This window comes from Denticeps clupeoides, chromosome 18 (genome assembly GCF_900700375.1).
Source record: "Denticeps clupeoides chromosome 18, fDenClu1.1, whole genome shotgun sequence".
Lineage (NCBI taxonomy): Eukaryota > Metazoa > Chordata > Actinopteri > Clupeiformes > Denticipitidae > Denticeps > Denticeps clupeoides.
This window is the reverse complement of record NC_041724.1, coordinates 15,004,975-15,017,816: the sequence shown is the minus strand read 5'-3', so window position 1 is coordinate 15,017,816 and position 12,842 is coordinate 15,004,975. Positions and strand designations below refer to the sequence as shown.

The 12,842-nt window shown below is 44.2% G+C and overlaps 1 protein-coding gene across 8 annotated transcripts in view; it reads left to right on the top strand.

Annotated features, from left to right (window-relative positions):
• Positions 1 to 2,660: 2,660 nt before the first annotated feature.
• LOC114767913 (misshapen-like kinase 1) overlaps positions 2,661 to 12,842 on the top strand; it is a 36,902-nt gene continuing 26,720 nt past the window's right edge. For 2 of the 8 annotated variants that reach the window (XM_028959807.1, XM_028959803.1), the window contains exons 1-3: positions 2,664 to 3,178; positions 3,412 to 3,477; positions 10,875 to 10,931. In XM_028959807.1, coding sequence (XP_028815640.1) covers positions 3,116 to 3,178; positions 3,412 to 3,477; positions 10,875 to 10,931 — 186 coding nt within the window. In that variant the 5' untranslated portion in view covers positions 2,664 to 3,115. Of the gene's footprint in view, positions 3,179 to 3,411; positions 3,478 to 10,874; positions 10,932 to 12,842 lie in introns of all 8 variants that reach the window. The other 6 variants (XM_028959809.1, XM_028959805.1, XM_028959810.1 and 3 more) reach the window with 5 other exon arrangements.

Below are 12,842 nucleotides of genomic sequence, written 5' to 3'. Positions count from 1 at the left end.
GTATCCTGTGTCTCCTGTGTTACTGTTTTAAAATATGCCACATTATCCATATTTTATAGCATAGAATTATGTTTTAATTACAGGAAAAATACGGCTAAAAAAATAATATGATATTAAATTTGTGGCCCTGTAACTACCGATAAGTCAAGCTGGATAAGAGAGTCTAAATAATAATATATTGTAATGAAAAGTACATATAAAATGACTCAGGGTGTGGTGATGTGGTGAACTGCAGCAAAACTTGGATGTATAGAAGGACCCTGAACACCCAATTCCCGTTTCGACAGGCCGTGCAGCAGGAATCCTGGGCCAGGCCACCAGATCATCTCCGATTCCGTCCGGGATGAATGGCCGGGAGTGTTTTTGTTGTCAAGGCGAGGGTGAATGCGGCCTTTCACTGGCACAACACTGGCCGTGTGTGAGCGGGCGCAGCTACACCCCGTGAGTGTGTTTCTCGCTCTCGTCCCTGCCGAAGCGCACAAGCGTGGCATTCTGCCTGGAGTGAAAAGGTGCGTCACTCTGCACAGGCTCTCTGTTGCTGGAGAATTATGCGCCTGGCACTGTGGAGTCATGGAGGAGACGCAGCAGAGGATTCCCAGAGTCATGTAATTACATTGTAAGGAACATTTTTATGCGCTGCTGGGACATATGTCCTTTTTTATGTAGAAATAAACTTTGGGACAATGTCAAGTTGAGATCATATACCAAGCAAAAAAAATATGAATGTGTGAATGCTGCTGTGAATACACTAAACCAAGTCACATTTTTAAATGACATTGAAGCTGAAGTTTGAAATGATTTGTATTGTAATGCAAAAAAGTGAACCTATCATGTTTAAAGCAAAACCCCAAGCAGAAGCCCCTTCATTCCCTGCCATCACAGCAGCTATTACACATAACACATCAAGCCGAGCGGCCTGAGGAGCCGCATCACGTCCACACCTGACCTGTTTTACAGACCACAAATAGGAGATAATGTCATTCTCCCTGAGCCTCGTTTACATTTACATTTACAGCATTTATCAGACGCCCTTATACAGAGCGACTTACAGTCAGTAGTTACAGGGACAGTCTTTGATTTGTCTTTGGGATTTGAACCTGGTTCTGGTTCACTACCACCCTTGTTCATGATTCTCACAGCTCATTTAAAGCATATCACAATTAAAGTGTACATGTAGTGCCTCAGTGAAAATTAAATCTATATTTATATTAAAGCTATATTTATTCAATATTCCAATTCCAAGATATGTTCTACTGATTTAGTCAAGCATTATTTATAAATAGGGTTCATAATAATATGCATTTAAAAATATTTCAAATACATGGTATCACATTCATTTATACATTTATAAATCATTACACAGTTACCAATAAACCCTTAGCTCTGCCCCTTCCCCAGCATCCGGGAATTATTTAAAATTCCCCACAGTTCTTTTCCATGAATAAACTGTGAGTTTGTTCTTAGTCGGCCGGTCCAATGATAAAATTAACAGATTGTTCATTAAAGTCTAAAGTGAAGTGATTGTCACATGTGATACACAGCAGCACAGCACACAGTGCACACAGTGAAATTTGTCCTCTGCATTTAACCCATCACCCTGAGTGAGCAGTGGGCAGCCATGACCGGCGCCCGGGGAGCAGTGTGTGGGGACGGTGCTTTGCTCAGTGGCACCTCAGTGGCACCTTGGCAGATCGGGATTCGAACCGGCAACCTTCTGATTACGGGGCCGCTTCCTTAACCGCTAGGCCACCACTGCCCCGTCATTATCACACTGATAAGGCAAGAACCCTTACATGGCTGTATATACTGGTAACAGACACCAGCTCTGGTACGCGAGGACGTGCTGTCACCTCACCAGAAAGTGAACATTGGACTCACCTGTACTGGTGGGAGAGGGCGGTCCACCCCCCTCAGTAAAAAAGTTACACACAAAACCGACTTTCCCACCCATGGTTGACTGGCTACAATGAATTAGATGCCCCGCCTAGTTATGCCCTGACCTTGTCAGTGTATGAAGTCTTCACCAAATGCATTAAAGGTAGTGCAGCCTTACTAGTGCAAGCCTTACTAGTTCAGCCTTACTAGTGCAGCCTTACTAGTGCAAGCCTTACTAGTTCAGCCTTACTAGTGCAAGCCTTACTAGTTCAGCCTTACTAGTGCAAGCCTTACTAGTTCAGCCTTACTAGTGCAGCCTTACTAGTGCAAGCCTTACTAGTTCAGCCTTACTAGTGCAAGCCTTACTAGTTCAGCCTTACTAGTGCAGCCTTACTAGTGCAAGCCTTACTAGTTCAGCCTTACTAGTGCAAGCCTTACTAGTGCAAGCCTTACTAGTGCAGCCTTACTAGTGCAGTCTTACTAGTGCAGCCTTACTAATGCAAGCCTTACTAGTTCAGCCTAACTAGTGCAGCCTTACTAGTGCAAGCCTTACTAGTGCAGCCTTACTAGTGCAGCCTTACTAGTGCAGTCTTACTAGTGCAAGCCTTACTAGTGCAGCCTTACTAGTGCAAGCCTTACTAGTGCAGCCTTACTAGTGCAAGCTAGAACTAGTCATACAAAAAGTGCTACTAGTAGGAAATTACCAATTGTTATGTCACTAGTAAAGCAAAATGGAGAAACTAGTGATAACAAAGGGCAAACTAGTGGACAAGCCAGATACCTGGTGAAAGTGAAGTGACACGGTGACAGACAGTTCGAGCATCACTTTACTCGCACCGTGTCACCGAGCAGGACAACATTCTGGACGGAATGACCCAGTGACCACCCTGAGGACAAGAGATAAAGCAGGATTACCAGTTAACCAGCAGGAAGACATGAACTCAGGTTAAAAGTAACAAAAACACTCAGGACTGATGTGAGGACGTCTGAGGAGCCTTCAGCCTGGTTTGAAGGTCCCCTGTCTTTCTTCGCTTTATCTGATGACGAGAAAGTGACAACCCGCCCTGCTACACTAGGGGGAGAGAGATGCCTGAGCGTGTGTGTGTGTGTGTGTGTGTGTGTGTGTGTGTGTGTGTGTTTCCTGTGTTTGTCGCGTCCTCCACCAGAAGAAGGAAGCATGGACCGCTGACAGGCTGCGGCGCAGCGGGGCAGACGCGGTGCGGAGCGACACCTCGGCGACATGGCGAGAGAGAGCGCCGGCGTCAACCGGAGCCTGGACTCCATCGACCTGTCGGCGCTGCGGGTACAACTCTGCCCCGTCCCGGCCTCTCCGCGGCCGGGCAGCTCGGCTAACTTGCTGCTCCTCCAACTTCAAGTCCCGTTAGAGTTCGGCGCGCACTGCGCATGCGCGCCGCTCTTTAATTCCTTTGTGCTGTTTACTGCATGTTAGAGATGCTTGTTTGTTTTGTCCTAGTTTAGTTTCCAGTGCACTGCGACACCCAGTGTGAACATGCAGCCTTTATTCCTTCATTTCAGGACCCAGCAGGCATTTTTGAACTGGTGGAAGTGGTTGGTAATGGCACATATGGGCAAGTTTACAAGGTCAGTTTGGTTTATTTATTCACCACTTCTTCTCCTCCTTCTCGCTAATGGTGCCATTATTGATGCATTGTTCATTGTTCATGATGCACTCGCAGTGTCTGGATGAACACACTCACACACACACACACACACACACACACGCACATACTGCTGCAAGGACGTCAGCCATTGGGATCATTATGTGTCATTAAACTTCACTGGCAAGAAAGTAAAGCTGCTGGGGCTCTACATAAATAGCCAGTGTTACCCGAAATTAGCACATGTGGTTTCCAGCAGGCAGCTCGCACACACACACACACACACACACACACACACACTTTGGGTGGAGCCCATTTCCTTATCTGCGTCGGTTCACAGGCCTTCAGAAGCCTGCTCTGGGATTTTTTTTTACACCAAACCCAACCATCTTACGTGTTGCAACCACTTTCTCCGAAGATGTGAAGAAATTTCCTCCTGGCGGCGCCTGTCATTAACAGGAAAGTGTGCAACGCTGCTCCGTCCTTCCCTGCCTTTAACTTTCACCCACTGAACTGAAGGCTTTGGGTGTGTAGGATCCTCTGAGAACAGAGTTTAAAATGGCCTGCAGCTCAAGTTATGGAAAGAGAGAGATACACTAATACAAATACGGCTCTGGCGAGGAAAAAGCGATCATTTTTATCCATGTTTTTACAGCAGCGTTTTTTATGCATTTTTTGTTCAATTTTAACACCAACACACCTTTTTCTCCATCAAAAAAAAATCTGCTTTTCACCATTTCAATTAGAATCTTAAGCATAACCATACAAGAACACACACACACACATAATGTAGTTTTGGGAAACATTATTTTGCATCCCTCCCGAAATTAAAAATGCATTTTCATATTATTTAACAATAATCTCAGAACTGAATCACATTTGTATAATCACAATTGTTATAGCCATGAATCGAGAAACCAGTGGCCCCTTTGTTTTTCCAGAGCTGAATGCATGTGGTGTGTGTGTGTGTGTGTGTGCGTGTGTGTTCTTGTATGGTTATGCTTAAGATTCTAATTGAAATGGTGAAAAGCAGAATTTTTTGGACTAAGCTAACAAAAAAATAATTCAAAAGAAAAGAAAGGTTCATATCTAAAACTAGTCAGCATTCGTAATGAGTGTTTGTATTGGGGATTTTGCTGGGTTTTGGAGTTTCTTGTGTTGTCCCCGGTTCGAGCCCCTGCTGACAGCAGCCGCGCCCGAGGTGAATGGAGGCCTTTTCCTGCACATGCTTGTCTCCAGTCTGCGCCGTAAACTTTCACTGGGAATCTGCTGGTGTTTTCCTGAAAAAGTCCCTGAAAAAGCCCAGACTTTGGGACTTTTTAACTGCTAACCGTCTCTGTTCATGTTAATGGTTTGGAGTTGGATTATTTCCATTGAACAGAATTTTTGTGTTCTTTGCAATCGACAAAGCCCATCATTTTGGCGTTTCCTGTTTTATTGTCCTCAGCCAGGCTTCAGCTGGGCTGTGGGAAGAGTGATTGTTCCTTCTGTTCTGTCCTCTGGTTAGGGAGCATGGGGCTCCATGTCCGTGATTAACTCAGGCGCTGGGCTGATGGACGGGGTGCCTGAGTCGGCGCTAGATGAGTGAGGGTTACAGAAAATGGCACGGCTGTCGCGAAAAGAGAAGTCATGCTGGTCCCTCACGTCCGGGCAGACTGGTGACCTTTAGCCGCTCTTGCCGAGTCCTCTAGGCCCCTAAGTCAACAAGGAATTACAGGACGACTTCATACATCACAGATGAAGTGGATGGTCATGTAATGATTTGCTCTTTGTGTCTCGTACTGTCTTGTGTGACCTTTTCTGTCTGCTGCTGTTTTATTTGTTCTTTCGCTCTAATCTGATGTATTAGCGGTCAAGAGGTCCAGCATTTTCACAGTCGGCAGTTTGTCTCTTTTCATAGCCTCATCCGTTTTCTTTTATTATCTGGATAAACTTCTGACATATTGATCGATGATCAGTAGATGGCCTCATTTCTGAAGCATTTGTATATTAATGTGAATTAGACAACATTTCAAGTTGATGTGAAGTTTTCATGACTTCTTATTCATGCAGCTGGTCTTTGTAGTCTGCAATAAAATTTTTAGACCACAAAATCTATACATAACATTCCCTGCAGATCTATCGATCTTAACCACGTGATAGCTCCTCACATGCTCTACAATCAGACAGCTCCATCTAGTGGTGCTTCCTTATATGACACAAAACAATGGCTCTGCTGATTTGCTTACATTTCCATTTACAGCATTTACCAGACACCCTTATCTAGAGCAACTTACAATCAGTAGTTACAGGGACAGTCCCCCCCTGGAGCAACTCAGGGTTAAGTGTCTTGCTCAGGGACACAATGGTAGTAAGTGGGATTTGAACCCGGGTCTTCTGGTTCATAGGCGAGTGTGTTACCCACTAGGCTACTACCACCCATTTGCTGACCCAGAGTTGCAGCAGAAAGAGTATCAGTAGCAAAAGAACATAGAGAAAAAAAATAAATGCAAATTTTGAGCGCAGGCATCTGATCACATCAGTGTTCTTAGACCATAAAAATGTTTGCAAAAGTTATTCGCCGGATGTCCTTCTTGACTCCACCCTCACCATTTACCCAGGCCCCAGTATTAGATGTCCCTAGTGGCTGCCATCTAATAATATTGTGGAATAATATTTAAGGGGAAAAGAAATCTGGGCTGGGACTAGCTGTGGGATGACGTATCATGAACAAGGGGCTCAGGATCGTTGCCATGAGAGTCGTGTTGGAAAGAGGGATAACACCGACTCACCCCTGGACAATAATTTCAGTGTTCTGGCTCGAAATCCAGGACAAATTATAGAAGCGAATCATGTGGTTGCATTCGCTGCATATAAACACCCCAGTTAGTGAAAACCGGCCTTTTACGATCATATAATACCTGTTCACTGCTTCCAAAAAGCATATTTACTACACAGTCTACACAGGTTATTGTTATCAGCTACGGCTCATGTAGAATTATTATTATCTGCTACATTAATATATTTTTTAAACATTGTGATATTAATGATTTGCATACATTATTGAAGTTAGAACTCTGTTTCATCATTCACATTTTGAGTTGTCGCCTGGTTACTGAAGCTGAAGGGGGCATGTTTTATGTTGCACAACCCCACCATCAGCAATGCCAACGCGCGACAGGAAGTTGCCGTCATCACCAACTGCTGATCGTAAGCTTACAATAAACCAAATTCACCAACACCAGCATGGAAGCAGGTCTAAAGGGCCAGTTGGGAACTCGCTGCTCTGTTTCATCTCCACGTCTGAAGTCCCGCTATGTTTGGTTTTTCTGTAGTTTCCAGCGTGATGTAGTTAATAACTGGTTAGAGTTGCAGGAGGGAAAAGGAAACGTGTTCATCATCAGAAAATGACCCCGGAGGGGATGACAGGCTGCGGTGGACAGAGACTCGCCTGGTTCCTTGAGGGCCAGATAACCTCAGGACCCCCCAGGACGGGAGTTGAGCGGAGGATATTTCTGTCGCGGGGATTTCCTCACGTTCCCCAGTATAAGGTGAAAGCCCCTCGCTCGGAGCATGGCGTTGTGCAGCATGGCGGGGAGAATAACAGGAAGGACCAGGGCAGAATGGGATGAAAGACTGTTGTTTTCGTGGTCATTTGAGTGGTGGGTCGCGTCTCTCTCTCTCTCTCTCTCTCTCTCCAGGCTGCTGTGGGCACTTCAGGGATTTTGCTTGTTGATATGGTGACGCAGCTTTCACGTTAGATCACACACACACAATTCCTGTCCCAGACGGTCATGTTTGGGTCGGGATGTGACTCCGTATCCAGTCGCTGGTGGAATGGGTCGTGTAAATGTCACATCTCTTGGTTTGGTATCAAGGTTCATCGTGAACTCTGAACTCTTAAATTAATACAGTTGTAGCACAATTTCATGCAGTGCTACAGTTTTTCTTTCAAATCATTTCAATCCCACAATGTGGTAGTTGTCTTGTGCTCAGTCTGCTGAGGGTTTTGTGGAAAGAGGAAGATGACGAATGTCTGACCTACTTGGATAAAACTTGACCCATGTGTTTTTGTTGGGTTTTTTTTTTCTTTTTCCCAGATATAAGTCTATTTCAGTGTTGATCAGTAATGCCTGCTGGTTACATGATGAGTCTGGAACAGTCTGTTGTGCACTTTTTTTTGTCCGTCAGTCCCTTTTTTTGAATTTAGGCAGGTATTCCTGATCAAGTTCCAACTGAACTTTGATAAACTAATGAACTTTGATGAATCTAATACAGGAATTTTTTTTGAAGAGTCACCTCTCATTACCTTCATGACTGCTTTGCACACCATTGTCATGAGATGATCAGTAAGCAGCGACAAGTCCTCACAAGCAACTCGTTCAGGACTGTTGGAAATTCACCCCCTTTGTCTAAATTCAGCCAAGACTGTGAAATGATGCCACCACAGCAGACGTTCACTGCTTTGAAAAGCCATAAATACAAAATGACATTTGAGTCTTCGTTTTTATTCTACGACGTAAATGGCTGGTTGTGTATGACAATATATTCTGTGCACGGGCTGAGTGAACGTGGATGTGGCCGGAGAGATTTAATCTGGCCTTGCCAAACAATACAGAGGGAAGAGCAGTTCAACTTTCAGAATGGAACTTGTTCCTTAATGAGCAATAAAATTAAGAAAAATATTCAGCAAAAGCATCTGATACCTGCGTTGGATACCTGCGTTGTGTTTTTTTTGTTTTTTTTTATCAATTTTGAAATTCAATTCGAACATCTCTTCATTTCATATTATATTATATTATATCTTTATATTATACATTACATTGGGTAATACTTTACATTATATTATACATTACATTGATAACATTTGCTTCAGTCTGTGTGCAGACAGTTAAAGGGAACTGAAGGTAACTCGTATTTTCTGCGATGGTCTGGGACCTTTTTCGGTTATGCCACCGTTTGCTTCCCTTGCCACTGTTTCCTCTGAATGAAGTCAGCGGTGAAGAATCTGGAGAGTGAAATCTGCCAGACAAATCGGTGCTGTTCTACTGTCACTGGTGAACATAACGGTTCCTTTGTGTCGGGCAACTGGAGACTCGCTGTATGAATGAGTGTCTGAGAAAGAACACAGTCCTGTACTGTCCTCTCACATGACCTACATTTAGAAATATTTATTTATTTTAAGAGGTATGTTCAAACATTTATTTATTTTAAAATTAGCCCAAATATTTATTGATAAACAGAATATGTATTTATTATAAATATTTATAAAAGATTCATTAAATATTACTTGTTCTTACAAAATGTTAAAATGCCCACTGCAGGTGGGTCCACCTCTGATTAAAATAAATAAATAGATACGCAATTTTTTCAACTTTTTATTACAAGAAAAATATTACACTTTTTACAGTATTTTGCACTCTGTAGCTATAAAGATTTGTGGTTGTTGAAGACACATCAGGTGTGTGTTTAGTGTGGATGGATGGTGGTTTTAATTCAATTCTCTGTATGTTGTTACATCACACTTCAAACACCTTATATTTCTTACATAATTATTTCTTTACTTTTTACAATGTATGCATACACACATATGCATATACCATATAGCAAAATATCAAAATATTTTTGCCGTGATTTGAAATGTCATAGCAGTTAGCGGTTTGGCGATCTGTTCTGTCCTGACAGCAGAGGAGGGTTCTCGTTGTGGATGTAAGGAGAGAAGAGGAACCGTGAGCAGCCCAACGCTGCTTGTTTGGACCATGTTGGGTCAAGCAGGTTCCTCGTACTGCGATCGTTTCTCTCTTATTCTTTGTCACGAGGGTAATGATGCTGTAGATGCCGCATCTCTTCACTGCATCGGTAACTCAGATATATGACGCCTGTCAAACCCCGGCTAACGTCTCATTCCTATCAGACATCATCGCTCATGAGAGCGATAAATCACAACCTTGAAGCCATCAGCGATCACATGCTCTAAGGGAGGAGACGTGGTGTCCCGCCCGTGCTGCTGGTCTCGGGTGTTGAGGTCAGGAGTTTCTCTGTGGAGCAAATCTCACATCTCGGAGGGGAAGAGCCTGGTGCGCGGCAGTTGTCACATGTGCTGATCAGTGGCAGCGTTCTTATGTAGAAATGGGATGTTGACTCTCCCGTCAGCATTTTTGTCATTCCAACACGGTCCTGGTCACTCACTCTCCTGACTTTCTCGTTTTTTAAATGGCAGTCTCACCCGAGCCCGGCCTGATAAACCATGTGGACATTTGCATCCGGAGGGACCATGTTCTCATTCGGCACCAGGCAAACTCCTCAGCCACCCCAAAGCATCTGATAACAATCACCAGTGTCATGGGACATAAAAGAGAGGAAAACAAACAAAAAGGCCATAACTCTGAAGAAAAGGGAAAATGGCGAGGAAGAGAAGGAGGAAGTAGTACCGTTTGGAGCGTTAAACAGCTGAACAACTACGTGCACTTTTAAACCGTTGTCAGTGTGTTTGACGAGAAGCCCGAGGTATTTTCTTGTGTCTTTTTTCCATTCGTCTTCTCAGTCAGCTGGTAAAATCTCGGGTTATTGCGGTTTTGCACACACGTTATCTTTCCACATTTATCTGTGAAACGGCAGCAGCTCCTCGCCTCGCTGAAAGCGGCAGGATTAGCATCCTCTTCCTCTGCTTGTTTTAAAGCATGTGCTGACACATACATGGCTGCATGTGCTGTGCTATCAGGGAACACTGTTGCCATGAGGGGGTTCGAGAACGTGGTCAAGGTTTCAACCATTTATTCCATCCCCCTGGTCGCCCACAAGCTCAAAAAGGTCATGTGATTCACGCTTCTTTTATGTGTAAACCTTCACTGTCTCACAATTCAGTTCGATTACGATTCTCCATGCATCGATGCATCATGAATTTTTCCCATCAATTTTTTTAAATGACTTCACATTATGTTTTCAAATAGTTCAGCGAGATGAGAGTCAAGGCCTCGTTCACATGGACGTCTGAACCAGGCATTTGTCTGGTGTTCGTGGCATCAGGTTCCTTTCAAACAACCACGTGGTCAAATCCAAACTCCTACCCGGAGCAGAGCTGTTCTCAGATCAGGCTGCCCCAGTTGCTACTTTTTAATGAGAATTTTTATACTTTATGAGATTATCATTATTATGACATTATGAGATTATGAGGACATTTCAACACCCCTAACAAACAGCATGAAGGTCTTCATCAGTGCCCCCTCGGTCGCACCGATGCCACTTCCTACATTGAAGTGTTATGATATTATACTTACTTCTTTACTTCCTCACCTCTTTACCCTATTGTATTATTTAATGGGGGTTATAAGGCTGTTTAGTGTTTTTGAGCCACTGCGACAGTTGGAGGTGTTCAGTCTTCTTCACTTTTCTCCTCTGCAGGGACGACACGTGAAGACAGGACAGCTGGCTGCGATAAAGGTCATGGACGTGACGGAGGTAAGTGCGGCGCCGGTGCCGTGTCCGGTGTGGACCACTGTGATTGTGGAAGGTTGACACAGACTGCTGGCCTATCATTTCCTGAATGTCACTCTGAGGGGCCGTTGTCCATCATGGTCTTCATCCTGCTGACATCACCTTGTGACATTATCATTATCCATTTAGCTAAAGCAGTGTGTGAGTGTGTGTCTGTCTGAATGTATTTAGGAGACATTATTGTAATGTAAAATACTGTTTGATAGTCAGAACTGTGATGGAATAAGTAGACAGGACGTCAGCACTAGGATCAGGAGCAAAGTTCCTCAAGAATGCTTTTGCACTTAGCATTTATATTGTATCTGGAGTGAGCTGAGACGTGGACACTCAGAGCGGAAGTAGGATGGATAATGGAGCATCTCGAAAGATAGATTTGGAGGAATAAGCTGAAGTGACATCTGCTAAGACATCTGCTCTGGCTAGAGCTGTCAGAACGTCTAAACCTCCACCTCCACTCTGCTGATATTACTGCTGGGAATGATGACGCTCTAGGAATGAGAGATGGCTTTAGACAAACCTGGATTTCTGGTCTGCAGGTCTCACAGTTCACGCAGCCTTCTAGATTATTACAATATGATGAGCACCATTACAGTCACCATGTTTGTTGGAGAAGGTTGGAGTGTTTGGACTCTGAACTGCCCTCTGGTGGATGCGAGAGCAGCATCAGTGGCGTAAGGAACAATGTGCTTGAAATGTTTGAACCAGACTGTGTTATTTTTTAGGGTTAAAAAAAAGTATAAATGCAGTGGATTCGCTTCTGAAATGCTGGCCTCTGTTGCTCCACCGGCTCCGTGCCGTCAAGGAAACGAGGGATTTCTCTCCATCTCTCTTTCCTTTTCCTGCCCCAGCTGCATTGTCTGCTTCACCCCCCCCACCACCACCCCACGTCCCCGAACGTCCCCAGACTCTTCCTCTCAGGTTTTAAAGGGAACAGAGCCCTGCGGACGCCTTATGGCTGGCGGGCCCTCGCTGCAGGAAATATTTTCCAGACGTTTCACATGGGAGCCTCGTCACTCTGATGACTCAGCATGTAGCGTGGCGGGGCCTCTAGAGGATAAAGACGTGCACTTTATTAAAGGTCCCATAACATGAAATTTTCTTGCTTTTATATCGGCCTTGTTGGTCCCCTAATACTGTATCTAAAGTCTCTTTCCGAAATTCAGCCTTGGTGCAGAATTACTGGCACTTTTAGCCAGTCCCACAATGAGAATTCTCCAGGACGCGGCATGTGTAGCTGAGCGGCCTGTAGAAGTTGAAGGGGCATTCGCGGAAATGATGTCATCGACACCATTCACCAACCAAGATGTTTGGCACGGACAGGAAGTCATGTCAGCGTTTTTTCATCCAATCACCGAACATCTGCAATGCTTTCCACGTGTGGAAGCCATGAGGGGAGGGGTGGGAAATTCTGTGGATGGAAAAAGCATGAAAAATGGGAGGTAATCTTTCCCCTTATGACGTCATAAGGGGACAAATTTCAGATCCGGCCGTCTGAGCTGTCGCTCTCTGAATGGTGATGAAAAATGGCCAAAGCATACAAAGCATACTATCGTCATTTCTAGCCACTGCAGGACCATTGACAGGCAAGCAGGACTATTAATGTTAAATAATTTCACAAAGTGAAGTTGTCATGTCAGGGGACCTGTCACATCTTTCAGTTGAGCTTCTACCATCCATACCGACACACATCCAGAGACCTATAGGGAACTGAACCATTTGATATTTTGTATTTGATGGTATTTGATGGTTGTGATGCATACAATATGTGTGACTTTGTGTATAAATGCTGTTAAATTATTTTAATTGGCTGGTGCAAAGAACAGAGTGACAGTCTGACAGAAAAGAAAGAAAGGAAAAAAGCAACATTAACAGCCA